General features: G+C 39.6%; 5 protein-coding genes and 1 pseudogene across 5 annotated transcripts; 4 read left to right on the top strand and 2 right to left on the bottom strand.

Moving 5' to 3' along the window:
• LOC126625328 (dolichyl-diphosphooligosaccharide--protein glycosyltransferase subunit 1B-like) lies at window positions 1-4,292 on the bottom strand. Its single transcript, XM_050294428.1, has 9 exons — window positions 4,053-4,292; window positions 3,913-3,957; window positions 2,514-3,145; window positions 1,820-1,967; window positions 1,390-1,569; window positions 1,193-1,261; window positions 918-1,007; window positions 302-439; window positions 1-206 (listed from the first exon to the last, which is right to left on the bottom strand). The coding sequence occupies exons 1-8, from the start codon at window positions 4,170-4,172 to the stop codon at window positions 311-313; spliced, it is 1,413 nt and encodes a 470-aa protein (XP_050150385.1). The 5' UTR covers window positions 4,173-4,292; the 3' UTR covers window positions 1-206; window positions 302-310.
• A 1,530-nt stretch (window positions 4,293-5,822) lies between these two features.
• Window positions 5,823-9,671, top strand: LOC126627184 (BTB/POZ domain-containing protein At5g03250-like). The gene is made up of 4 exons (XM_050296624.1): window positions 5,823-6,005; window positions 7,270-7,339; window positions 7,575-8,798; window positions 9,080-9,671. Exons 1-4 carry the CDS (start codon window positions 5,947-5,949, stop codon window positions 9,566-9,568), a joined length of 1,842 nt encoding a protein of 613 aa, XP_050152581.1. The 5' UTR covers window positions 5,823-5,946; the 3' UTR covers window positions 9,569-9,671.
• A 2,326-nt stretch (window positions 9,672-11,997) lies between these two features.
• On the top strand, window positions 11,998-14,290 carry LOC126590068 (large ribosomal RNA subunit accumulation protein YCED homolog 1, chloroplastic). Its single transcript, XM_050255793.1, has 3 exons — window positions 11,998-12,110; window positions 12,473-13,161; window positions 13,832-14,290. Exons 2-3 carry the CDS (start codon window positions 12,608-12,610, stop codon window positions 14,238-14,240), a joined length of 963 nt encoding a protein of 320 aa, XP_050111750.1. The 5' UTR covers window positions 11,998-12,110; window positions 12,473-12,607; the 3' UTR covers window positions 14,241-14,290.
• Window positions 14,291-16,364: 2,074 nt separating this feature from the next.
• On the top strand, window positions 16,365-17,393 carry LOC126620049 (uncharacterized). Its single transcript, XM_050288514.1, has 2 exons — window positions 16,365-17,109; window positions 17,210-17,393. The coding sequence occupies exons 1-2, from the start codon at window positions 16,813-16,815 to the stop codon at window positions 17,279-17,281; spliced, it is 369 nt and encodes a 122-aa protein (XP_050144471.1). The 5' UTR covers window positions 16,365-16,812; the 3' UTR covers window positions 17,282-17,393.
• A 405-nt stretch (window positions 17,394-17,798) lies between these two features.
• On the top strand, window positions 17,799-19,783 carry LOC126620041 (uncharacterized; annotated as a pseudogene).
• Window positions 19,784-19,793: 10 nt separating this feature from the next.
• LOC126620030 (E3 ubiquitin-protein ligase WAV3-like) lies at window positions 19,794-24,141 on the bottom strand. Its single transcript, XM_050288493.1, has 2 exons — window positions 23,411-24,141; window positions 19,794-22,138 (listed from the first exon to the last, which is right to left on the bottom strand). Exons 1-2 carry the CDS (start codon window positions 23,639-23,641, stop codon window positions 20,207-20,209), a joined length of 2,163 nt encoding a protein of 720 aa, XP_050144450.1. The 5' UTR covers window positions 23,642-24,141; the 3' UTR covers window positions 19,794-20,206.
• Window positions 24,142-24,215: the final 74 nt, after the last annotated feature.

Here is a 24,215-nt window from a genome sequence, read left to right as displayed (position 1 = left end):
TTTGTTTAAAGAACTCTTAGCATATTTTCCTTTCGGCTTTGAAAACCTTTTTGATTTGATGTTGTACACACTAAATAATCAACGCGCAACAAAATATTCCTCATGGTAACCTACATTATATAAGGTAGTTTTAAATTTTAGAACCCAAAGTGGAGCTGGCGACGTTCACGCTCAACAGTCCTGGCTCCTCTCCTCCACTTAACGATCTACAAGTCAACAGTTTTCACCAGATAAGCTACAAAACATGGTTTTGAATAAATTATTTTCAGTAGGTGTGTAATTCCGGGATGTAGAAACGTACCTTTGTGAATCAAGATGATTTGCATATGGAAAAATCTATGTGTAGGTAAGCTACACTAGCCATGAAAATGAAGAAAAATGTAGACACCAACATCAGGGGTTCTGCCAGCATAAAGATTGGGTTGAAGGTGTAGTAAACCTGCCAAATAAAGCAAGGGAGAGAGATAGGTTCAGCCACTAATATACATATTATTTGAAGGTTGTGCACAGGATACGTGTATCATGTATGGGGACAAAACATAAGAATACGAACCTAGGAAATTCAATTCCGTCACAAGACAGTACTTCAATACTTAGTTGATCAACCGATAGTATCATTGTATGAACATTTCACAAGTGAACATACATATGCTAGGACCAATTCCAAAACCTTGCAATGCGAAACTAAAATACATGCTAATCTTTGAGGCATATTTCTATCATGGGATACTATTAGGTGAGCAATACTGATCCTAGATACGCTCCCACAAATGACACAGAATTTAAAGGCGCATAAGTTCTCCAAGTGGTAAGATAAACCTTATCAAATTTCATAGGCAACATGTGGGAGTAAAAATCTTAACCGTAGGGTTCAGAGTAGGGCAAAATCCAACCAATGTTAGTTTTAGATTAGTCACCTGGAAACGAGAGTTGTGCTCTGGAACTACATTCCTCTTTTCAAGAACCACCACCGTCCTTCCAGCAACATCAAGGTATGAATATTTGGTCTGCAGGTATAACAATGAAAATATATGCACAGTACCATTATATATATATAAAATATTCTTGGCAATGAAAAATAGAGTTAAGATTGCTTCTATGCACTTTACAATTAATCGGATGTATAGAGAATGTTGAGAATTATCATACAAAGGTGTTTGTCCATATGAATAAAGCGCTACATTAAGTTTACCTCTAGATGTTGCTCAACCGAAAAAGGAACCACAGCAGAAGGATCTTTTGATCCCTCTGGTAGCACAACCTGAAATATAACAGTGCCTGAATCAGTAAATTAATATTCCCATGTCTAGGGGCAAACAAAATGAAGAAAGAGCTAACGGAACTGAAAAATATAGAAATATTGAAGCAAAAACATAGTACTAAACGCACTTTTACAGTTAACTTGTCTACCACCGTCTCAGCGAGAGGACAACCAAAAGTGAAATTGAGGTATCGCCTGCCATCTGGTGACTCAAAAAGGAAATCTTCCAATGGTAACCCATACCCAATCACAAATGTAGCTTTCCAACCTCCAAATAAAGGATAGCGTGGTTCAATTTCAAGATCCGACTGAAAAAAAAGTATTGAAAAAGTCATGATTAATAGAACCAAAATCAGAGTTGTCTATGCACAAAATGGATATTATTCTGCATTGTTTTTCCAAGTGAACTTCCCCGTCTATTTGCTAAATCTTGTTCTTGTGTTTCCAATGCACAAATAAAGAGAGATTCTACGAAGATGTCAACGAGCAAGCAAAACATACATACAAGGATAACTGCCTCGAATATATAAATGTTAAATTGCCAGGGAGAAAAGTTACCCTTAGATAATCTGTACGTAAATGCGATGATGAGATGTTCCCAATTTCATCCCGGTAGTAGACAGAATGGACCCTAGGAGGTAGTCTGGCTAGAAGATGTTTGAATGAAGAGACACCACCAGCATGTGGCTTAGATTGATAGTCTACCCTGCCAAAATTTGGAAGCCTTGGAAGATTAATATTAAGAATGAAGCTGTCTTAACCTTGGTCAAGCATTACACAAAATAATTGATATCTTTTGCATTCATCCAACTCAGCTGTGCAATGATAAGTCTTTAAAGTTCACCTTTTACGTAGCTTATTCATAACTTTAAAACCATTCACATAGTGTTATGTCTTCCAGCAATTAAACGAGGATGATTTTCTAGTATGAGACTGGTTATCTAGTAAGAGGCCCATTTCGGTTTGTCTTAGGCCCCAAAAAGCTCAAGATCAACCTTGACCGTGTATCGGAGACTCAGTTTTCTTATAAGTAGGGTGTTTGTATTTATTTTTATCAACGTTATATATAAATGCATATACTTGCAAAGAGCAGGATTTGCGACAACATCATATTATGAAGAAATATAAACATTTTATGATAAATTTATCCTACAAAAGTTTTACTGCATTCAATTTTATTGTATCAAACTCTTTTCACTGACTACAACCTTTTACATTAAATACACAAGATAATACCAGCAGCAGAGGTTACCTCGAAAATATTCCTTTGTGTCGAGCACCAGCATGTGCCAACTTGTAATGCTCTGTGATCTGAAGACTGCCCCAGTGAGATACTTCGACTTCACGTACAAGCTCCTCAACAACAGCAAAGGGATTATTATTCTCAAAATGAACAATTACTGGAGAATAAGAGTATGTTGGACGATCCTTGTATGGCCCATACTTTATTTCGGAACCAGCACGGTTAGTGGACTCTACTCTTGTAAATGATTCCACCCTAGTACTAGGTGTTCTTATAAAAGTTGTCTGCTGCTTGATATAGTACGGAGACAATATGATTGCACTATCACGGTAGTAGACCAACTGAGACTCTGATTGGCTTATCTCCGCTGGGAAAGGCTCCAGAGAATGTGTCAATATGTAAAGCACCTCTAGTGTTGCAGTTTCACCAGCATTTAGTGGGTTGAGCAATGAGATAGAAAACGATTTAGCCCCATTTGGTGCATCAGGTAGCTCAGTGGGATTGACTTCAAGGGGCACATAACTTTTCTTTTTCTTTTTTCCAACAGTGATAGCTGCTTTGAGTGATGCTAGGTGATCAACCTGTGTGGGTGGAAAAGCAAGGAGTACTTCCGAAACAGGAGATGTACCAGTGTTTTCAACCTGAAAGACAACTCCATCAATTTAATAAACAATAAACATCCCAGTAGATTAGAATGAGAAATATTACTTTGAAAATGACTAATCTTGCTTGATCATAAATTATGCTTGTCTACAGTGTCATGTTGGTCATCGTTTCAAGCATAGTGTCCCGCCTTTACACAGCCAACTCGCAGGTCACATGCCAATTTATAAAAACTAAAATTTCAAAAATCTCTGATATTGTGATTCTATTATCCACATTATGCCAGATTTGGGCCAAAAACGATGGAGTGGAGCATGACAACTTAAATCAAACCTTAATTTGTCAGGAAAACGAAGTTTCCTAAGACCATGGTTTATAAAGCAACTACATCAAAAACTGAACCGAAGCTCAACTTTCAAATGACTAATGCCATTGCTATATTACTAACAAAGTACGATTGTCTATTGTACCATGACGTCGATCATCATAACAAGTGTAGCGTGCCAATTTGTAAATATGACAACCCATATTTCCAGTATTCAACATAAAAAGTAGTTCATTGATCCACATTATGCCAGATTTGGGCCGAAAACGATACAGTGTAGCATGAAAACTCAAATCAAAGACTGAACCTAACCTCAAGTATCACATTCATGCCGAAAATGATAAGCGAAAGACATGTATGAAATCTCAAACCGTGATAAAGATTTAAAATTTATTCGCAACCCACCAAGGTGTTGAAATTTTTACAAAACTGGGTTCATTTTACCACACAGAAAATCCAACAAAACAGAAAAATCCATACCTTTAACGTCAAGAAAACCTTCACAATATGAGAGGTCAAGTCAATCTGCAACACAATAAATTAATCAGATCAAACGTAATTAGATATAACCAAATCAAATTAGAGTATTGATGAAGAGGAAATGAAAGGAAGAGGCTTACTCTGCGCTCTGCGGTGATGATCTGGAGATCCTGAGTGGAAGATGAGTACGCGAGCAGGGAGAGATGGGAGAAGATCCACAAGGCTAGGACTAGTTGACCTAAGCTTCGCAGAGCTTCCATGGCTTCCGGTGAAAGAGCGTATGGAAGCTTAGCTTGACCTCCTGCAACGACCGATCTGGGAAAGGCTTTTGCTGGGCTATTCCATGGTATTCAAGCTTTGACCTTTGTGCTTCATGGGTTTTGGGCTTACATGGACCTTGTTTTGGCTGGCTCATTTTTTAATATATTTTTTTTATACAACTATAAGTTTATATAAAAATATGAGAACTTTAATTAAAAACTCCCGTTACTGTTTATTTTAACGAAAAAACATATTTTTACACTGAAAAGTCAATCATTGTACTATTCATTATATCCTTTATTTTTTCTTTATTGTTAAAACTCAAAGTTTTCAAATCATTTTCATTAATTTTCTTTCAAAATATATGAGAATAGATAAGTATCGAACTCTCGTAATTTATGAGATTTAAACATTGATATTAAGTAGTATTTGACTGACTCATCTTATTTGTTTCAGTACTTTGATTGAGACGAATAAGATTCCACGTATGAAGAGAACGTAATCGGTTTGTATCAAACGATGCTTCTTAATTCTTTTATCATCATATGTCACACGAAACATTATCTGTATATAACGGGCGATAATCTGATACATAATTATGTGTTCATTTTTGTCAATATATATCACATGATATATGATTGTTTACATTTATGAGTAAAGACAAATCGTCTCCCACACCCAACTTTTTATTTTGTTTTCAATTAAGCAAAACAAGATAATTAATGTCCTTATAAGTCTTTTTGCAAATTGACAAATTTGTAATTAAAAATTTCATTAAAAGATGGGTGGGAAGATAAGACATTTGGATGAGAATAACATCATTCTATTTCTATTATCACATATCACGTGATAACTTAAATTACAACACTTCCAATCTTTGGGGTATCAATATTACCTTATTTCATTATCTGAAATAATAAGAGTACAACATAACTTTCACTGATATTTTTCTTCTACATTCCCTTCTGTCTTTCTTTCCTCTTTTCTTGCGATGTTTTCTCCTCTCTTGCTTAAATGATTGTTTTATAGGCAAAGTGTCTTTCAAGTTACACTTTCTCTAACAATTTTATAAATGTATGGGTCGTTCACTCAAACCAAATAACAGATGGAAGACACGTGACCATCCATATTTACCACACTTCCAATCTTTATATATATATATATATATATATATTTTGCCAACATTTACACCGAAATCAAAACTTAAATTCTTGTTATATGCTAACTTGCTAACTCTAAATCTTATTTAGACTTCTAAAAATGGATAACAACCATAACCTTTTATAAAACAGTACACAAGGGAAAATAATTTTTATTTATTATTTGATGAACACAGTACAGTGTATGCACACGAGAATTTGAAGCAGTTTAGACAATATTTAATGACTTCATGAAGTCGTACATTCCTATATACCACTGTTCCTCCAACGTTGGAAGTTACGAAAAAATATATAAAAAAAGGGTAATGTGTTCTAGAGAGTGATGCACCAAACACTGCCCTTTTCCCGTAACAGCAGCAACTGAACTGAATTCTCTCTCTCTCTCTCTCTCTCTCTCTCTTAGATTAGATCCTCCCCTTTGGACTCGGGACCATCTCCAGCCTGCCCTTCCCCCTAAAAGCTCAGAAAAATAAGACTTTAGAGAGAGAAAGACAGAGAGAGTCACTGACGTTGTCATCATTGTTATCACATTTTTGTATGAGCGGCCTCGTTTGGTACGTCGGACTGTTTTGAGTGATATTAGAGAGAGAAGAGAGGGATTACTGAATCAGACATGGCGTGCGTGAAGCTGGGATCCAAATCTGAAGTCTTCTTCCTTGATGGCAAAACTTGGTACGTTCTTTTCTGGTCCTTCAGGGTTTTCGTTTGTTTCTGTATATTGCTACCACATTTCTTTTAACATGGTGATTTCAGACTGCTGGGTTTTGGTATTTCATATATTTATATATACCACTGAATATATTTCAATTTATGGTTTCTGGAATTCCTCATTCCTGTTAGTTTCTTGTAGAGAATTGATCAATTGGGTTTTGTTCTTTTTGTCAATGATTTATGAATTTAATCAAACGTTATAAGTTGAATTACTGACTTATGCTAATACTGAGGATGATTAGTTAATGGTTAATTTCGTTTAGCAATACTCTTGATTTGCTAAGGTATGTATTTTTTACTGTTTCATCGATCCCGGACTGTGGACTGTGAGCATCAGTGTGTGTGTGTGTGACTCTGCACACATTGTACGCATAAATTGTGTGTTCTGATGTATTTACCTACGATTAATCATAAGAATGTCTTCATTTTTTGAGCTTTCTTGTAGTAATGCACCTCCCTTCCCTAATCTTTTCCCGGCATTGTCAAAAAACTTCACTCCTTTGTGCATTGTTATTTTTCTGTCGTGTCACTCAAGGGATCTGTCATATGTAATCCGGGATCTGCGAAAACTTGTTTTCATGTGAAAATGTTAGAAGATTTACCAGTCGTTACAGGGTGAATTGATATGGTTTAAGCATATTGCACAACTTCAATGTTACAAGGATTAGGAGAAGATGCATTAATTCAGTTCATAGAGAGATTTAGAAGCGTAAATTTTTTGCTTTATAAATTGTTGGTGTTTGGGAGAAAAGCAAAGCATGGAATTGGTCTTATGAACCGCGCAGAACTGTATAAATTTCCACATCGAGACTTGTATCATTGTGACCGGGAACTGTCTTTTTACAAGAAATGCTTTATGTACTTACTTTCATCTGTTTCAATCTTGTTTGAAAATTGTTGACTTAAGTAATATCAGAAAGTGTACGACTTAACCTTGCTAGTTTTTTGCCAATGCTTTCTCGCCAACGGTTTTTATGTGGTTTTGGACTGAAGTTGAACTGTTGTAATTCTTTTGTCACATAATTTTGTGCCCTCTGCTGTTAAAACTCCTTCATCCTTGATCCTTTTGGGGTCACCGGCCTGGTTCCAACCTGTCGGATCCCTCAACGGATTTTTTTTGAAGATAAAAGATAAGTTTCATATAGCAGTTGAGTTGAATGGTGCGATCGATTCGACCTCTATGTCCTTCTCTTCTTTACTGGAGAATAAGTGATCTCTTTGGCAGGCTTTGCTCAACTGGACTTGCTAGTGACGTCATAGTTGAAGTTGGAGAAACGTCTTTCCATCTCCACAAGGTGAACCTTACTTGGTCAAGCTTAAAATTATGTTCTTCTTTCGTTTCTCGTTATGAACTCTACATAATGTATTAGTACTACGATTTTGTTTCGGAAATCAAAAGCCTATTCTCTGCCTTGCATCTCAAAACTTTTGCAGATTTTATCAAATGTTTATATATGCTGTTCTGTGTTTTCTTTCACGCCTGTGCTCATGAGTTGTAATTTTTCTACATTTGTTCGATATGTCCACCAGTTTCCATTGCTATCGAGAAGCGGATTACTAGACAACATTATTGGAGAACTTCCTAGCGAGGATGAGCAAAAAGGCATAGTGCAACTGCATGACATTCCAGGTGGAGCCAAAATTTTCTTGCTGGTAGCCAAATTTTGTTACGGTGTAAGAATGGAACTCAACGCATTGAATGTAGTAAGTGTGAGGTGCGCTGCTGAGTATCTTCGTATGAGTGAAGAATACAGTGAGGGAAACCTCATCACGCAAGCGGAGGATTTTCTAAATGAAATCTTCAGCAATTGGAGCGACTCGATTAAAGCACTCGAAACCTGCGAAGAGGTCTTGCCTCATGCAGAAGAGCTTCATCTTGTTTCGAGATGCATCAATTCATTGGCAATGAAAGCGAGTGCCGATCCAGTTTTATTTAGTTGGCCTGTGACGGGAAAGGATGCCGTGCAGAGCTCAGAGGGTGTGGCGTTTTGGAATGGAATATGCACGACAGCAAAGCCACACCCGGTCAGCGAAGATTGGTGGTATGAAGATGTCTCATTCCTGAAGTATCCATTTTTCAAAAGGCTGATTCGAGCAGTTGAAATAGGAGGCATGAAGCCAGAGAGGAAGGCTGGCTCAATAATGCACTACGCAAAGAGGCATCTTTCCTTGTTGGGCAGGCAATCAAGTTTCCATAATGGAAATCGTGTTGCCCCGTTATCAACTGTTCCTGCTGCATTTGATGGAGACCAAAGGACTCTCCTTGAGGAGATTGTGGGATTACTTCCTGATCAGAAGGGCGTTACGCCAACCAACTTCCTGCTTAGGCTTCTCCGAACATCTATGATTTTGCAAGCTAGTGCATCATGTCTCGAGAGCTTAGAGAAACGAGTTGGTGCTCAATTGGATCAAGCGGCTCTTGAAGATCTTCTGATACCAAACATGGGGTACTCAGTGGAGACCCTATATGATATTGACTGCGTTCAGCGGATTCTTGACCACTTCATGCTCATGGACCGCGATTCAATTAATTATACTTCTAGCTCTATTGTTGATGAGGGCCAGCTGATCGGCTCTTCTCAACCGCTGACTGCAATAACCTCGGTGGCAAACCTGGTGGATGGATATCTTGCTGAAGTTGCACCTGATGTTAACTTGAAACTGCAGAAATTTCAGTCACTAGCTGCTGCTATCCCGGAATATGCCAGACCATTAGATGATGGAATTTATCGTGCTATCGATGTATACCTCAAGGTAAAGGTCCTCTAAATTCTGTTCATACTCGAGATTATTTCATAATTTAAAGAGCGCTAAAACGAGCTTTTGGTTCCTGTAATTTTGCTATATATTGAAAAATACAGGAACGAAAGTGGAAACTTTGCGATACCACAGGGACTCGAAAACATGCTTTCGCTTTTGAATATTGCATCCGTAAAAATGTTCATATTTCATTACTTCTTCAACATATATTTAATGACTGTTTGATAACCTTTTCTGACTTAGCATTCCAATGCTCACATTTTTCTCAAGTTCAGGCCCATCCTTGGCTGACAGACTCCGAGAAGGAACAAATCTGCCGGCTTATGAACTGCCAGAAGCTCTCATTGGAAGCCAGCACGCACGCAGCGCAAAATGAGAGGCTGCCACTTCGCGTCATTGTCCAAGTTCTATTCTTCGAACAGCTTCGCCTGCGCACATCAATTGCCGGCTGGTTCTTTGCATCTGACAACCTCGAGAACTCACAAACCCAAAGTGGAAATCTTGCGCTTGCTCGAACTGAGGCACCTACTCAAGCTGGCACTACGCGCGATCATGTTGCAACAGTTGACATGAGAGAACGAGTTTTGGAGCTTGAGAAAGAGTGCTTGAGCATGAAGCAAGAGATTGGGAAGCTGGTGAAGACAAAGGGGAGTTGGAACACATTCTTGAAGAGGTTTGGCTTGAGGCTCAAGTCAAAAGCTAATGCAAAAACAACACCCAAACCCTGCAAACAAAATTATGAATATAATCGATTAAGAGATTGAGATAAAAAACGCGAATTTTAATGGAACTTGTTTTTTCTGTTTTTTGGGATAATTTTCTTTTCATTTTTATCTCTTTTTTCTCTAGTTAATTAATAATTAGTTTATCTTAGCACCTAGCAGTTTTTTTTTTTTTTTTGAAGTTTTAACAAAACATTTCCGGTACTTTTTATTTTTAACAAAAAATCATATTTTTATTTTTTTGTAATATTATTCACTACACTTTTATTTGTCATTTTTCATTTAATCTTTTTTTTTTGGTTAGTTTTCCTTTTTTTTTCGAGTGTTCATGCGAGTCGGACTGGAGTCGCTCCTCTTTTTCATCCCGTTTGTGTGCAAATCCTGGTACCGTACCAGTTGTACCGACCAAAAAGGAATAAATAAAATATTGAACTTTTTTGTTTTAATATTACTCAATTTGTTAGTTTAATATGCGAATTTCCGCAGACTTGAGTTGGACTGGTTAGTTGGTGACCATAGTGTGTTCACAACAGTAATGCGCATCTAGGGTTTTCATTTTAAGAAGATGTGATATCATCTTTCATTTAAACCTTAGATTAAACGGACCGTGGTTTAATCAGTAACCTTATATTATCCCTCTTACATCCTAACAAAATAATAATCTTGATTAAAAAGAAAGTTCATCATGCCTGAAACTTCTCCATCTTCTTCCCCTACCCGTCTCTCTCCCCTCCATCCCTCTCTCCCCCTCCTCTCCCTCTCCGTCTAAGGCCATCTCCAACCGAAGGGTCCAGAGGGCCAGAGGGCCGAAAATAGCCCTAAAACCGTCTCCAACCGAGGGCTAGGCCAGAGGGCTCGGGAATCTGAGAGGGCCCCACGGGATCGGAGAGGGCTGGAGGGCTGGAGGGCTAGCTGGCTGGCTATTTTTTTTTTAATGTTTCTTATTTCTGTCGGTTACAACCGACAGAAATAACATTTTGAATTCAAACTTCCAACGGCTAGCGCCACTAGCCGTTGTAAATCCTTTTTTTTTTTTTTTATGAATTTAAACCTTTTTTTTTCTTTTTTTTTCTATAACTTCTATTTTACAAAATTTGTTTCAATTTTTTTTTAATTCTATTTTTTTCCTATAACTTATATTTTACAAAATTTGGTTCATATTTTTTTCATATAACTTCTATTTTACAAAATTTGTTTCATATATTTTTTTTAAATTCCATTTTTTCCTATAACTTCTATTTCACAAAATTTGTTTCATATTTTTTTTAAATTCTAATTTTTTCCTATAACTTCCTAAGCCATTATACAACATTAAATTAAATTAAGTAACATGAAACAACATTAAACAATATGAAACAACATTAAATAACATTAACCGACATAAAAATTATACAACACTAACCAACATGATTTTTAAATAAAATTAAGTTGTAGTTTTTAAATAATAAATTATGTTTGGCCCTATGGCCATTTGGCCCTCGGTTGGAGACGGTTTTTTTTTACAGGGCTAAAACGAGCCCTCTGGCCCTCGGTTGGAGACGGAGGCAAATATGGCCCTGTACTGTTCATTAAAATATTAATATTTTGGAGAATCTTGGAGGGCCAGAGGGCTAAAACGAGCCCTCTGGCCAGCCATCGATTGGAGATGGCCTAAGCTTTTTGCGTGAGCAGCAATGCAAATGGTTGAGATTAATGAGGTCATCTTTCCTTTCGATGTTGTAGAAAGTGGATCTTTTATTAGTCAACACATGAATAGTTTCTTGTTGGCCAATATTATTCTTAATCTTAATATACTAATATCCACATTAATGCCCGTGCAAAAAGCTTAGACGGAGAGGGAGGGGGAGAGTGAGGTATGGAGGGGAGAGAGATGGGTAGGGGAAGAAAACGGAAGAGCTTCATGTGTGAACCTCTTTTTTAATCGAGATTATTATTTTGTTAGGAACTTAGCGTGTAACAAGAATCATGTAAGGTTATTATTGATTAATGCATCATCGGATTAATTTAAAGGTTTAAAGGATGATGACCTTAGATGAGCATTACTCGTATTCCCAATCTATTACATTTTTAAGTTCGAATTTTATTTTACTTGGATTTGACCAATTGGTTAAAGCGGCGTGCCCGTAACTTATCAAATTTAAGTTCAAATCTTCTTTTATTTGGATCAAGAGTACTTTAAAAAAAAATATTATTTTATCCAAAATATGAGAGAATTCTTTTGATAGAAATTTGTGTTGATCTCTCAATTTTCCATTTTTCCAAGAAAAATACTTAAGAAAAGGTTCGTACTCGAGATTTTATGTCCGATTTCTATTCTCCGGTAATTTTCCATTTTTCCCTAACAAAATATTTATAAAAAAAAATATACTCGAGATTTTAAATTCGATTTCTCTAATTCAACTTCGGATGTATAAGGTTGGTAGTTTCGGGGCCTAGTAAAACCAAGCTGCAACCCAAAACAAGAGTTGTGGGCCGAGAACAAATAAGGCCCATTTTGAGAATCTGAATAGATAAAGGAGGCAATCGCTCTCTGCAAAGAAGCAAAGCTTACATCTGCCACCTCTGTTTAACGTCGTTCGTCACTGTAAGCACCCTCACCTGCAATAAAGTTTAAATATTTGCATAATTTTTTGTTTTTTTTTTATATTTTTATTTCATGTGCTTCTCGTGCTTTATATATGAAATTTTGTCTGTTTTAATTTTTGGAAAATGGGTAACAAGATTGAGTTTCTTGAGCTATGAACACAAGGTGTTTGTTGAAATGCCCAGCTGAAATTTTCAGTGCCTTCTTTTTACATGTTGCGATTTTGCTAACTAAACTGTTGTCATTGTATTGTTTTCTGTATATGCTAAGTGGGTTTAATGTTTCGTGGGTTCATGCTAAACTTTGCAATCTGATATATCTAATTTTTCTTCTGGTCTGAACTATTTCTATCTTTCTTGCAGATATGGTTTCTTATTCACTTGTTGGGTTTCTGGTTTCGTCTTGAACTTACGAAAGATTCTTAATACCTAGCGTTTCGCATTATGCCTCAAACCCTTTTGTAGTTGTTAGAAGCTTTGTTAGATTGTGAAGCTATAATGTCATTTGTTGTCACCTCATCCTGCATTGCCACCTCCTCGTACTTTAACCGCCATAGCGTTTCTAAATTAAAATCCTGTGAGAATACTACGAAACATTCATGTGTTCCGTTTGTTCATTGCAAAAGCTCATTTTGCATTACAGAAAATATCCCTACAACTTCGACAAGAAACCCAAATGGCATTTTGAGGTCTACTGTAATGAGCTGCACAAAGCCTGATTATCAGTCTTTTGCTGGAGAAGACGCGGTTTTTCTTGACTTGGGGGATAATGAAGACACAGAGTCGCCCTGGGAAGGGGCAGTAATTTACAAGAGAAACGCTTCGATATCACATGTTGAGTATTGCACAACGTTGGAGAGGCTTGGATTGGAGAACCTTTCAACAGAGGTCTCGAAATCTAGGGCTTCAGTTATGGGATTACGGGTCACCAAAGCTGTGAAGGATTATCCACAGGGCACACCGGTTCAGATCTCCATTGACATAACTAGGAAGAAGCAAAAGCTGAGGCTTGATGGGATCATTAAAACTGTTATCACGCTGACTTGCAGCAGGTATTTTAATTTCTTATTTGATTGATTCCTGTCATCCTGTGATGCCGATAATCGATACACCTTATTTCTCTTATTATATTTTGTTGATATGCATTCATATTGTATTCTCTTTTGAAATGTGTAAGTGTTCGAGTTTGCAATTTCACTGTTATTGTTGCTGTTTCCTGCCACTTTTATGTGTTATATAAAATTAGGATTAATTATGCATGAGTCTTCATTTGATGCTTGTGCATTGAATCAGTTTAGCTGGCCTTAGAGACTAGGAAACGTGTCCATTTGAAAATACAAGTTATGTTGTACCGCTTAGCCCTCTAGTCCGCAAGATCAGCTCTAGACATATAGGTAGGTGCAAGATGCGAATAGTAAGGAGACATTCCACTGTTGGGAACCTGCCATTTTCCTAGGTGGGAAGCCTCGAAGCTTTTGATGTTAAATCCCAAAAAGGGGAAACTTAAGATAAACCAGGAACTACCAAGAGATCCTGTTGAACTTCTATCTTTGGATTCACCTCTCTTGGTAATGAATATTGTTCTAGTTTCTTAAAGTTGGGACCGGTTCTATGTATTATTGCTCAAGTCGGCTGATGGAAACATTGATAACGTTCCATACATTTTTCTTTCCTTATAATATGCTATTTTCTCTGAGTTAAGATTTATTCATTATGTTGAAGGTGTGGAGAGCCAGCGGCGGAGTGCATTTTCTCCAACTTCGCCCTTCTCCTAACTGATGAACCCCTTGAAGAACCTGATATCATCAATCTGGGAGTGATGTATGGGGACAATTCCAAAACTTATACCGAATTTGGGGACCAAGAGGAGGAAGATGATGAAGCCGCAATTGACTTCGAGGATCAGCTGTATTTTCGCCCCGATGAAAAAGAAATAGACATTTCAAAGCACATAAGAGACGCCGTGCATCTGGAGATTACAATCGCGGCAGTATGTGATCCGAGTTGCAAGGGTTTGTGTCTCGGTTGTGGTAGGAATTTGAACACTAGCAGTTGTACTTGCAGTAAAAAGGAGGTAAAGAAGGGTCTTGGACCTCTTGGAAACTTAAAGAAGCAAATGCAGCAAAAATGACACATATATATATTGATCTGTGAAAATGCAACTAAATGTTTTTAGTTCAAGCACGTCGTGAATACTTTGTTTCTTCAAACTGAGAATTACTACAAAATTAGGGCTCATCACGTAGTTAATCAATCCATAATCTAAAATACTACAATGTGCTTGACCACTTGACCTAGAAGTCTTTGCAACATCGTTTATGAGACGAGCGCAAAATTGGCATGAAAAAATGGTAGAGTTGAGATAAGAAAAGCCGACGTGTAAATATCAAAAATCGATCATTTGTTACAACGTGGGAAAATAGAAACTCATTGCGACGAGAGAGATTTATATAATATGAGTTGAGCGTCATCATGGTGTCCTAATCTAATAATATAATGTCATGTGTAAGTTGTTTTTTTTTTTCACATAACGTTGTATTATTAGACTAGGACACCAATAACGATAAGCCCGTTTAAGGTAAGTTTTTATACAAGTGTTGACCCTAAAAACTACAAAGTCTACGTGGCGCGCAGGCCGAGTAATTAATGAGCTAACTACGTCCTTCGGTGAATGCGGGGCGTGCCAACTCGTCGGCCGAGCTCGGCCGAGGAGTAAATTTGTTGATGTTGCGTTGGGTCGCACTACTGACTTCTGCGTCTTGCGATTGCGGCCGAGAAAGGAACACGTCTCGGCCTCTTGGGCTCTCGAACCTGAAGACAAGGTTACTATTCTTACGAAATTCAATATCAAATTCGGCTTTCAATGTGCCGAATGTAATAACTGTAACACCTCACTTCGCCGAGAAGGCTGATGAGATGACCTCGACCAATAAGGATTTAGAAACCCTTCTCGACCGAGACTTGGATAGGTAATCAATCGTTCTCGCCGCAGTGCTGTTGATGCCAACGGAAGATACTGCGAGACCGACTGATTCTACGGTGACAGAGCTATCTATGCCGACTTAAGATATCACCGGTTGCTTCCACAGTGCTGCTGATGCCAACGGAAGATGTGTTAGCGAAAAAGGAAAAAGAAAAATCACAAGTTGTGAGAGTTTGCGCAGGGCAATTTTGTATTGATTTGCAGGGGGCTTTGAAGGATGTGCAACCTCTTCTATTTATAGCACTGGCTCCCCCCAAGGTCGAGTTAAAAACCTACTCGGACTAGGTTTTCTTCCCCTGATCAACATCAACTCGACCAGTCCTACCTTCACTAGGACTGTGAACCTAGTCCCTAACTGAGCCGGATTCACTTCCGGGTCCTGCCGAGACTCCTTATTGCACTAGGGTTCGACCTCTTGCGTTATGACCTAGCCGACCTAGGTCTGGAGGCCCACGTATTGAACGATCCATGGTATTCTTGCCGCAAGGCCTTCCGGGCCGAGAATGACCCTACACTCGGCCCAAACTGTTATTTTGGGCCCAAACAACAAGTGATAGGTTTTCGACACTTACTTAACTCCTACATAACGGTGTAAAGGTTCAATGCAATAAAAAAGGTGGGAAAAAATGGATAAATTACATAATAACCCCTCAGGTTTGAGGTCTATTACAACTCCATACAACATCTTTAAAACATTTCACTTTCATACCTCAAGTACTATTTTATTTCAATATAATACATCCGTTAGATTTTCTATCCATTAATCCGTTAAATGCTGACGTGGCTGACACATTTGTGCCAAGTGGCAAAAAAAATAATTTTTAATTTTTTTAACTGAATCTTCAACAGGAAAAAAAAAAAAAAAAAAAAAAAAACCCAAATCCAGATCCCATCAACCCCCCCCCCCAAAACGATTATCCCTTCCCCAGACCCCCATCCCACCCCCAGTGATTATCCCTCCCCCCAACCCCCCCTCTACTACGAACTAGTTGCATGAATGGGGATCTGGGGAAGGAGGGTCGCGGGTGCGGAGGAAGACGAACTGGATTGTTTTTTTTTTTTTTTTTTTTTTTTTCGGGTTGCAGGAAAGGGTTTTGGGGGAAGAAGATGAACATGGAGGAAAGAGAAGGGGGAGGGAGGGTGAGTGTGGGTGCAAGGAGAAGACGAACTGGTTGCAAGAATGGGGGTCTGGGGAGGGAGGGTCGCGGGTTAGGGGGTGTTTTGTCACATGACACACATTTAGCAGCTACGTGGCAGCCACGTAATCACTTAACGGATTAATGGATGAAAAAACTAACGGACGTATTATTTTGAAATAAAATGGTACGTGAGGTATGAAAGTGAAATGTTTTAAAGATGTTGTATGAGTTTGGGTAAGATCTCAAACCTCAGGGTTACCGTGTAATTTACCCCCAAAAAAAATTTAAAGGAAAACGGAACAACCTAGCACCAAGCAGCCATCGAAGCCTTCCCGCAGGCCCGTGTCCCACCCCCCTCAGCCACTCAACGATCCATCCCTCAGCCACCCCACACCTGTAGGCCGTCATCGCACTCCTTGTCGCCGGAAAAATAACCTTCTCTTTCTCTTTCTTTCTCTGTTGGCTTGACTCTTTCTTCCCCTCCTGATCCGACTAGAGAGAGAACAAAACCCTAAAGTCCCAAATTCGATTCAGTTCAATTCAGTTCGTTTCCAATTCAATTAGCAGTGGTTTGGGGCCAGATGATCAAGGCGATGACAAGCGTCAGCAGAACAAAAGCCGGCGCGGCTGCGATTAAATCATCGACGTACAAGCGATGGGGGCGGAGACACCCGTTTATCCGATACGGCCTTCCGATGATCTCGCTCACCGTGTGCGGCGCGGTGGGGCTCGGTCACATGATACAAGGAAGCAAGGACATCGCGAAGGTGAAGGACGATCAGGAGTGGGAGATCATCGAGACCCGAAAAGCACTTTCCAGAACGGGGCCCGTTGACGCCTACAAGCCGAAGAAGACATCGCTCGAGGAAGAGCTCAAGGTACAAGCTTTGTAATAAGCCAAAAGCCATAAGCAGTTAGAAAGTGCTTTTGGGAGCTTTTTTTTATTTATTTTGGCACTTACCCAATTCGTTTTTGCAGGTTTTGCAGCAGAAAGTGGACATTAACAAGTACGATTACAAGCCGATTCCTCGCCCAAGTGAAGGAAAATGATAATTCAGCCTCAATGCAATGCATTAACTTGTGGTTTTGTTGTTTATGTGCTTGGAGGGAATTAGTTCAAGTTTTTGGGCTCAATCAATAAGCAATTAACAGTTTAACACCATGTTTGATGCTTCATTCTCTCAACTGCATTGCATCTTTCTTTCTTTGCTATCCTCCATAGCGATTCGGACTCCTCGTTTAGCCGTTTGCACACCAAATTGAATATTATTTTATGATTTTTCCATAAACTTTTCAAGTGGCACAGCCTCTCCGGCGCGGTAGTACCATAGCCTGAAAGTAATATTTTGCCACCCAACTGGCTAATCACCCACGGAGGTATGAAGCAAATTATATATCTATCCTCAGTAAACCAAAAGCACGAGGTGGTCGAGGAGGCGGTCTTGTGTCCGGTGGGATGGGGTTGTGTATATAGGTCGGACAGGTATCGTGGTTCGCTTCAAAGCAAGAAAAACAGCAGAAACTCTATTGCCTTGCGTTCCAAGCTTCACACTCTGTCTCTCCCCTTCTGTTTTTAATTCCCTCTGGATGTAGGGTTTTAATTGTTGTTAAGGATTTGTTATACTCTAGGCCGTATATATAAATTGTAATCATCCTTCTCTTTAAGCATTGCTTTCGGTTTCAATTCCGGATTTCTTCTTTTTCTTCTCCTCCGTTTATTCAAACGTCGATCCATCGCGTAATTGTTGGCTTTTCTCTATTTCCATATGAATTTTAATTTTGTCCATAGTTTGTTCTCTTTTTGCTCTCTCTAGATTTTCTGCAGAGATAGTTATTCTGTCTGGTTTTCGAATTTTTGTTACGTTTCGGGCTATAATTGTCTTGTTTTCGTGTGGGATTAAGAAATTTGGCTCCAACATTGCTTGGTAGGAGTTGAAAGAGTGAAGAATATAGAATGTCTGTGACAGCAGGTGTTAGTGATACTGTGATTGCAGTAAGGGATAAGCTCAGAGGTAAGATTGGGCAAAGAAAGTTACAAGGTATTGGCCCGGAAAAGCTCCCGAGTGGGCAGATGCTGCCGACGAAGATGGGGATATTAGGATGTTCAAGGCAGCAGAATCTCCCACTCAGGATTCTCATTCTTACAATGTTAGGAAAGATGATCCTAGGCTGCGTCGTTGGGTTGAAAGCAGGACAGATAACCGTGAGGATGTTAGAGCTGACCATAGGCGTTTCCGGCAAGCTGAGATTGTTGCGACAACTGAAGAGGAAGCCATGACGCACCAAGGTTGGAAGCGGAGATAAAGGATGCAGATGCCAATGAGGAAAGAAGACAAAGGATTAAGGAGACGATGTCGCTTCAAAGGGAGTAAGAAGATGAAGCTCCACTGCTTCCGTCAGAAGACGAGGAAGAGGAGGAGAAATCTGAGTATGATACTGAATCGGAACAAGAGCTTAATGTCATGTTGATGCTGAAGCCGTTGTTTGTTCCCAAGTTGGGGAGACATACTATCGCTGAGCGTGTGCAACTTGAAGCCGAAGAATGGGCCCTTGAGGATTCAAGGAAGAAGAAATTGGAGGAAAGGAAGAGAAAGACAAAGCAGATTGTGGTTGAGGAGATCTGGAAGGATAAAGGTTTGGATCAGGAAGCTCACATTGTTGCTGATATTGATACTGATGATGATGTAAACGAGGCAGAGGAGTATGAAGCTTGGAAGACAGGAGAGATTGTCCGGATCAAGAGTGACAGGGAGGGCTGGGAAGCGATGTTGAAGGAGGAGGACAAGACTGAAAAGGTCAGAAACATGACGGAAGAAGAGAGGAGCGAGTGGGAGAGGACGAACCTGAAACCTGCACCACAACCAAAGCAGAAGTGGATGTTCATGCAGAAATATTACCACAAAGGTGCTTTCTTCCAGTCGGAAGCTGACGGCTACGCTAAAAGGGCGGGAACAGACGGCATCTACGCACGCCATTATTCTGCCCCAACTGGAGAAGCTAAGATGGACATAACAAATTGCCCGAAGTCATTAAAACACTGTAAATGTCGAGAATCATAAGGGTTAACATTGTTTACTCGAAAGAAGTATTGCTAACCAAGAAAGGCCTTGTAACTTCATTCACTTGTAAGTGTCTAAGGTTCGAATCTCGTGAATGATGATTGATGAGTTCAATACTAATTTATTCTCTCATACCGCCAATTTTCCGTGGATGTGACGTTATGTTGCTGAACATCTCACATTCCATCGTCAAGTAAATATTACCACAAAGCTGCTTTCTTCCAGTCGGAAGCTGATGTCTCCGCTACAAAGGCGGGAACAGACGGCATCTACGCACGCCATTATTCTGCTCCAACCGGAGAGGCTAAGATGGACATAACAAATTGCCCAAGGTCATTAAACACTGTAAATGTCGAGAATCATAAGGGTTAACATTGTTTACTCGAAAGAAGTATTGCTAACCAAGAAAGCCCTTATAACTTCATTCACTTGTAAGTGTTTGAGGTTCGAATCTCGTGAATAGTAATTGGTGAAATAAATTGAGAGAAGTAAATACGTAGATCGAAAACACAAAACAAAATTACTGATGCATTGAACAAAACTTTGTCAAATGAATTGAGAGCATGGTAATTACATACCATTTTTGACAATTACATACTTTTTGCCCCATCTCTCATGGAGAAGAAAACCATTTGCTTTATGTACACCACCCAACAAAAAACACAAGAAATACATAATCTTATAAACCCTAAACCCTACTCTTCCAGTCTTCCTCCTCTTCTTTCCTTCCCAATTATACCCTTTTCACCATCTCCTCGTTTTTCTTTTTCGGTTTTTTATTGATTTACATATAGAAGGCAGGCCGCGGGAGGCCAAATCACATCCAAAAAAACCTCTCCTTATATCTTCAATTTATCTCCCTCTCCCCAATAAAAATTGAATGACAAAAGGATGAGCACACAGCAACCTTCTATGATTACCTCGGCTTTGGTTGTGAATAAAATGGTCGGACAAGCCGCTGGGCTGATGGACTGCCCAACAACATAGCTTGAGATCGAGTAAGCATCTCAACCATTGATGGGGTTTGATAGGCCTGAACAAGACTTGAACCATCGGTGGAGTCACCTCTTGCTGTCGCTCGTTGCCATGAGTGTGAGCTCAATCCTGAAAGGATGTACGCTCTGCCAGATGCCTCGTACACATGCCTGCTTGCCATCCTCTCTTGCATTTCCTTGAGCTCAGCATCCAATGCTACGCACAGGCGGTCCTGGGATTTTGCTGACACGGTCTCTGACAATACCCTTCGACAATTTTCAAGGGTTGAAACTGCACCGGTTAAGTCTCCCAGCTCAGCCGCTCCTCGTGCTTGAGCCATTGCCTCGGCTGCCTGGAGCCTATTACGTTGCCTGTCCACTTCTATTGACACTACTGCTTGCCGAGCTACATCAGGTCTCTCAATTCTAACTTCTTCACTTTCTATTGTTGCCGTTTCTTTATTCAAGGGATCCTTGTAAATGCATCTCACCTTTATCAATGATGTGAGATTGCTACAAGACTCTGTTGGGACATTAACTGAAACCAGAAAATCCCTCTCTTCATCGGCATACATATCTCCAACATCAATAACCCCCTTCCGTCCATCACCCATCACACGACTTGGGTAGCTTCCTGCTTTTACTGAACCAAAGCGGAGACTTGTGTTCACACACTCAACTACCACCTGCAGCTCTTGCACCACGACACTCAAAAGCCCCCCAATGCATTGTGCAAATGCATCCTGAATTACAGCTTCTGTCTCAATGAAAGAAAATGTTCCCCCAGATATCTCTGAAATCGAGTGCATCGATGATGCATCGTGATCTGCACCGAATCCAAATGCATGCACTGGAATCTGGAAGCCTGTATTGTCACTGTGATGAATAGACAAGGGGAGGAGCAACTGATAATTTGGCTGAGATTGGTTAGGCCCAGAGCCACTGACAGTATAAGTGTCCTGCCCATCCGACAACAGTATTATACTGGCAACAGGATTCTTTCCCCTTCGATCTTCCAATACCTTGCCACCTTTTCTTAAGCCCTCAGCAATGTTGGTCCCACCATTTGCAACCAGAGAGTTAACAGCTTGCAGTGCCTGCTGGCGTCCAGTGTCAGTCATTCGGCGGAGGGGAAAGAGGCGACGTGCTGTTGAAGAGAATGCAATAACTGAGAGTCTGTCGTTGGAGCCAAGATTCTGTATCACGAACCCCATAGCCCGTTTTAGTAATGCAAGCTTGGTCCCTGCCATGCTACCACTGGTGTCGAGCACTGTGACTAGGTCTACTGGAGCACGATGATTGTGTGAAAACTGAGGCAAACTGGAAAGATTTATGGTAGGATTTTGACTTGTAACTGAAGTAGCAGCTTTCAGATGCACCAAAACAGTAAAACTGTCGTGAGAATTGGATTTTGAAACAGCTGTCACCTCTGGGAATGTTTTGATCTCTATCGTCCTAACAAAATTGTCGTCTCCACCATTCTTATTGCAAGAGCTTCTCTCATCAAACACAGGTTGGTGATCTAAGGTTTCATCATCATTAAATACACCCGGCTCGTGTGCCCGATACAGTGGCACGATGTGCCGTCGGCTCAAGTCTCTTCGAGGAGGAGGTAGTCGGCGAACCACAGTCATCAAAGCATCATTTTGGGGCCAACCTACCGGACCAATAGCTGGCCTTCCAGGAGGAGGATCCAGACTAGGACCCTGCACTGGGATTTCTTTCCACTTGGCCCTACAAACTGGGCAAATTTGGTTGCCATGTTTCACGTTTGATGTGATGCAATGAAAATGAAAAGAATGTGAGCATTCGGCGGTGAAAAGAGCCTGGCCACCTCCTTGCTTCATCTTGGTTAAGCATATCGAGCACGTTTGCTGAAAACATAAAACAAGTGTAAGAAACAAATCATAAATAAGCCATATCAATCAAACGACGTACATTATCACACACTGGCTTCGTCGAACTTTAAAAAAATTTAAACAATCCCACCAGAGAAAATATCATTTATCAACACAGCGTGACGATTATAACACATTTGAGCAATTCAACAGCATTATGCCAGGTACAAAACCAACCATGATACAAAAACTAGTCATGCAAACAAAAGGAAGGAGGAATTTTTTTGTGGTAAGAGATGCCTTTAAACATGGGGTAGGCAAAGCAAGATGCCTTTAAACATAGGGTAGGCAAAGCAAGTAGAATTATCACAAACAGACAAATAAAAGAGTGATGGATCTACTGGTAAGATGATAAAAGTCAAGGTTAGGTATCCAAGCTTAGATCTACATGCAAGGGGCACATTAGGAAAAGGATAAAAAATCTATCATGTAACCCAATGTAACGATAACTAAACCTAAAAATTTGCTCAATTTTTTACGGTGCTCCGGAGTATCCTATATTTCGGGGTTTTTAACCGTTGGACCAAACCAGAGCTCTGAAAGGAGCCAGAGAAACCAACAAAAGGGAAATAATAAGCTGCTTTGTGGGACTCATTTCCCCTCTCTTTTTTTAACTTGCTAGATGAAATTTACTGCCAGAAAGCTTGCAGATGATGAGTCAACAGATAAGGGCAGCAAATGTTTTCCTTTTTTTTTACTCTCCATGGGAAGGAGGAAAAGGAAAGGTTTTTACCATTTAGGCAAACAAGAATGGTCCTGAAAGTGACTTGTGCATTAAAATTTAACCCCACATCCTCAAACACAGGAAAACAACATAACACTAAAATTCACATTCAATTATTTATTTGTCTCCTCAAAATCTGCTAAATGTGTTCTTCTCAAAGACCTGATGTCTTTTGAGGCCAAGAGAATTGAGACCTGATCTGTGAATGCTCATGTAGTAAGTAATATATATCAAACATTAGTTTAGGACCAAACTATAAATTAAATTTCAAGTCACAGCACAAAAGTTAATTAAGCAAAATTAACACAGAAAAATAATATTAAAGTACACAAAAAAAGAGTTAATTAAGCACCACATAGTATGTTAAACTACCATAGCAAAATTATTAACCATTTTGGTTAGCTGAGCTAAAATTTCTAAACCAAACACAAAGAATCCACAGAAACTTCATTTTCTCAGCATCCAAACAGAATAAACTAAAACTGATAAGAACCCATCAGTTATAAACTCAATCAAAGACAAACCTTTGAGGATTTGCTTCCACTTCTGGAGAGCTTCAAACCATGAGAGGATGGGGTTGGAGTGGTGGGCCTGGAGGAGCCATTGGCCCAATTGGCAGGTGAAAGCAGGGCTGCATCAGACAGTCTCTCAGCTGAGTCCACAGAGGAAGGAGATGAATCCTCTAGTGTTTTGGGAAGATACACACACAGATTCAGCCCCAGTGCAAGCTTTGCTTTCCTCCATTTGCTCCCCATTTTTTAACTGGAGATGTTTCAAAGCTCAAAACCCAGAACCAAAAATCTGTGCTTTGAGATGAGGCTCAAAGAAATTTAAGAGATAGCACAAAAAAGACTGAAAATTTAAGCAAAACTCACAAACCAGATCTCAAAGTGCTTAAATTAAGCTGCTTTTTTGGTCTTTTCTCCAGCTGGGAGAGAGTTCTTGGAATGAGAGAGAGGTAGTGGGCTTTAACAAAAGTTGAAATGGAACACGAAAACCGAGAGAGAGACTAGAGAGAGAGAGAGAGGTAGGTTTAATGGAGGTTGTTTAGAGGGAAAACTAGAAGAAAAGGAAAGTTGGGGTTGAATTATATTTGCAGAAAAGTGAAGCTAAATGTCAAAACAGAGCAACTGAGTCTTAGTTCTACTAGTCTTCTTCTTGTTGGTGTCCGTGGCCGCCATGAGAGAGCAAGAGAGAGAGAGAGAGAGAGAGTGATGGTGCTTGGTCTTATTGTGTGGGTTTATTGCGAAGATGTTGACCTTGGTTTTAGTACTTTGGTGGGTTGAAGTGGTAAATAAGCGTAAGCTGTAGAGAACGGTAAAAGGCATA

The sequence above is a fragment of the Malus sylvestris genome, chromosome 1, assembly GCF_916048215.2.
Source record: "Malus sylvestris chromosome 1, drMalSylv7.2, whole genome shotgun sequence".
Classification (NCBI taxonomy): domain Eukaryota; kingdom Viridiplantae; phylum Streptophyta; class Magnoliopsida; order Rosales; family Rosaceae; genus Malus; species Malus sylvestris.
The sequence above is the reverse complement of the archived record's forward strand: the minus strand, read 5'-3'. Positions and strand labels throughout refer to the sequence as shown.

Coding starts and splice junctions, on each gene's coding strand:
- LOC126625328 (XM_050294428.1), bottom strand. CDS start 4,172: ATGGAAGCTCTGCGAAGCTTAGGTCAACTAGTCCTAGCCTTGTGGATC. Junction 1,262..1,389: donor TAGACAAGTTAACTGTAAAA/GTGCGTTTAGTA, acceptor GTTATATTTCAG/GTTGTGCTACCAGAGGGATC. Junction 1,008..1,192: donor CGGTTGAGCAACATCTAGAG/GTAAACTTAATG, acceptor TTATACCTGCAG/ACCAAATATTCATACCTTGA.
- LOC126627184 (XM_050296624.1), top strand. CDS start 5,947: ATGGCGTGCGTGAAGCTGGGATCCAAATCTGAAGTCTTCTTCCTTGAT. Junction 6,006..7,269: donor TTCCTTGATGGCAAAACTTG/GTACGTTCTTTT, acceptor TCTCTTTGGCAG/GCTTTGCTCAACTGGACTTG. Junction 8,799..9,079: donor CTATCGATGTATACCTCAAG/GTAAAGGTCCTC, acceptor TCTCAAGTTCAG/GCCCATCCTTGGCTGACAGA.
- LOC126590068 (XM_050255793.1), top strand. CDS start 12,608: ATGTCATTTGTTGTCACCTCATCCTGCATTGCCACCTCCTCGTACTTT. Junction 13,162..13,831: donor ATCACGCTGACTTGCAGCAG/GTATTTTAATTT, acceptor ATTATGTTGAAG/GTGTGGAGAGCCAGCGGCGG.
- LOC126620049 (XM_050288514.1), top strand. CDS start 16,813: ATGATCAAGGCGATGACAAGCGTCAGCAGAACAAAAGCCGGCGCGGCT. Junction 17,110..17,209: donor CGCTCGAGGAAGAGCTCAAG/GTACAAGCTTTG, acceptor TCGTTTTTGCAG/GTTTTGCAGCAGAAAGTGGA.
- LOC126620030 (XM_050288493.1), bottom strand. CDS start 23,641: ATGGGGAGCAAATGGAGGAAAGCAAAGCTTGCACTGGGGCTGAATCTG. Junction 22,139..23,410: donor GTGGAAGCAAATCCTCAAAG/GTTTGTCTTTGA, acceptor TTATGTTTTCAG/CAAACGTGCTCGATATGCTT.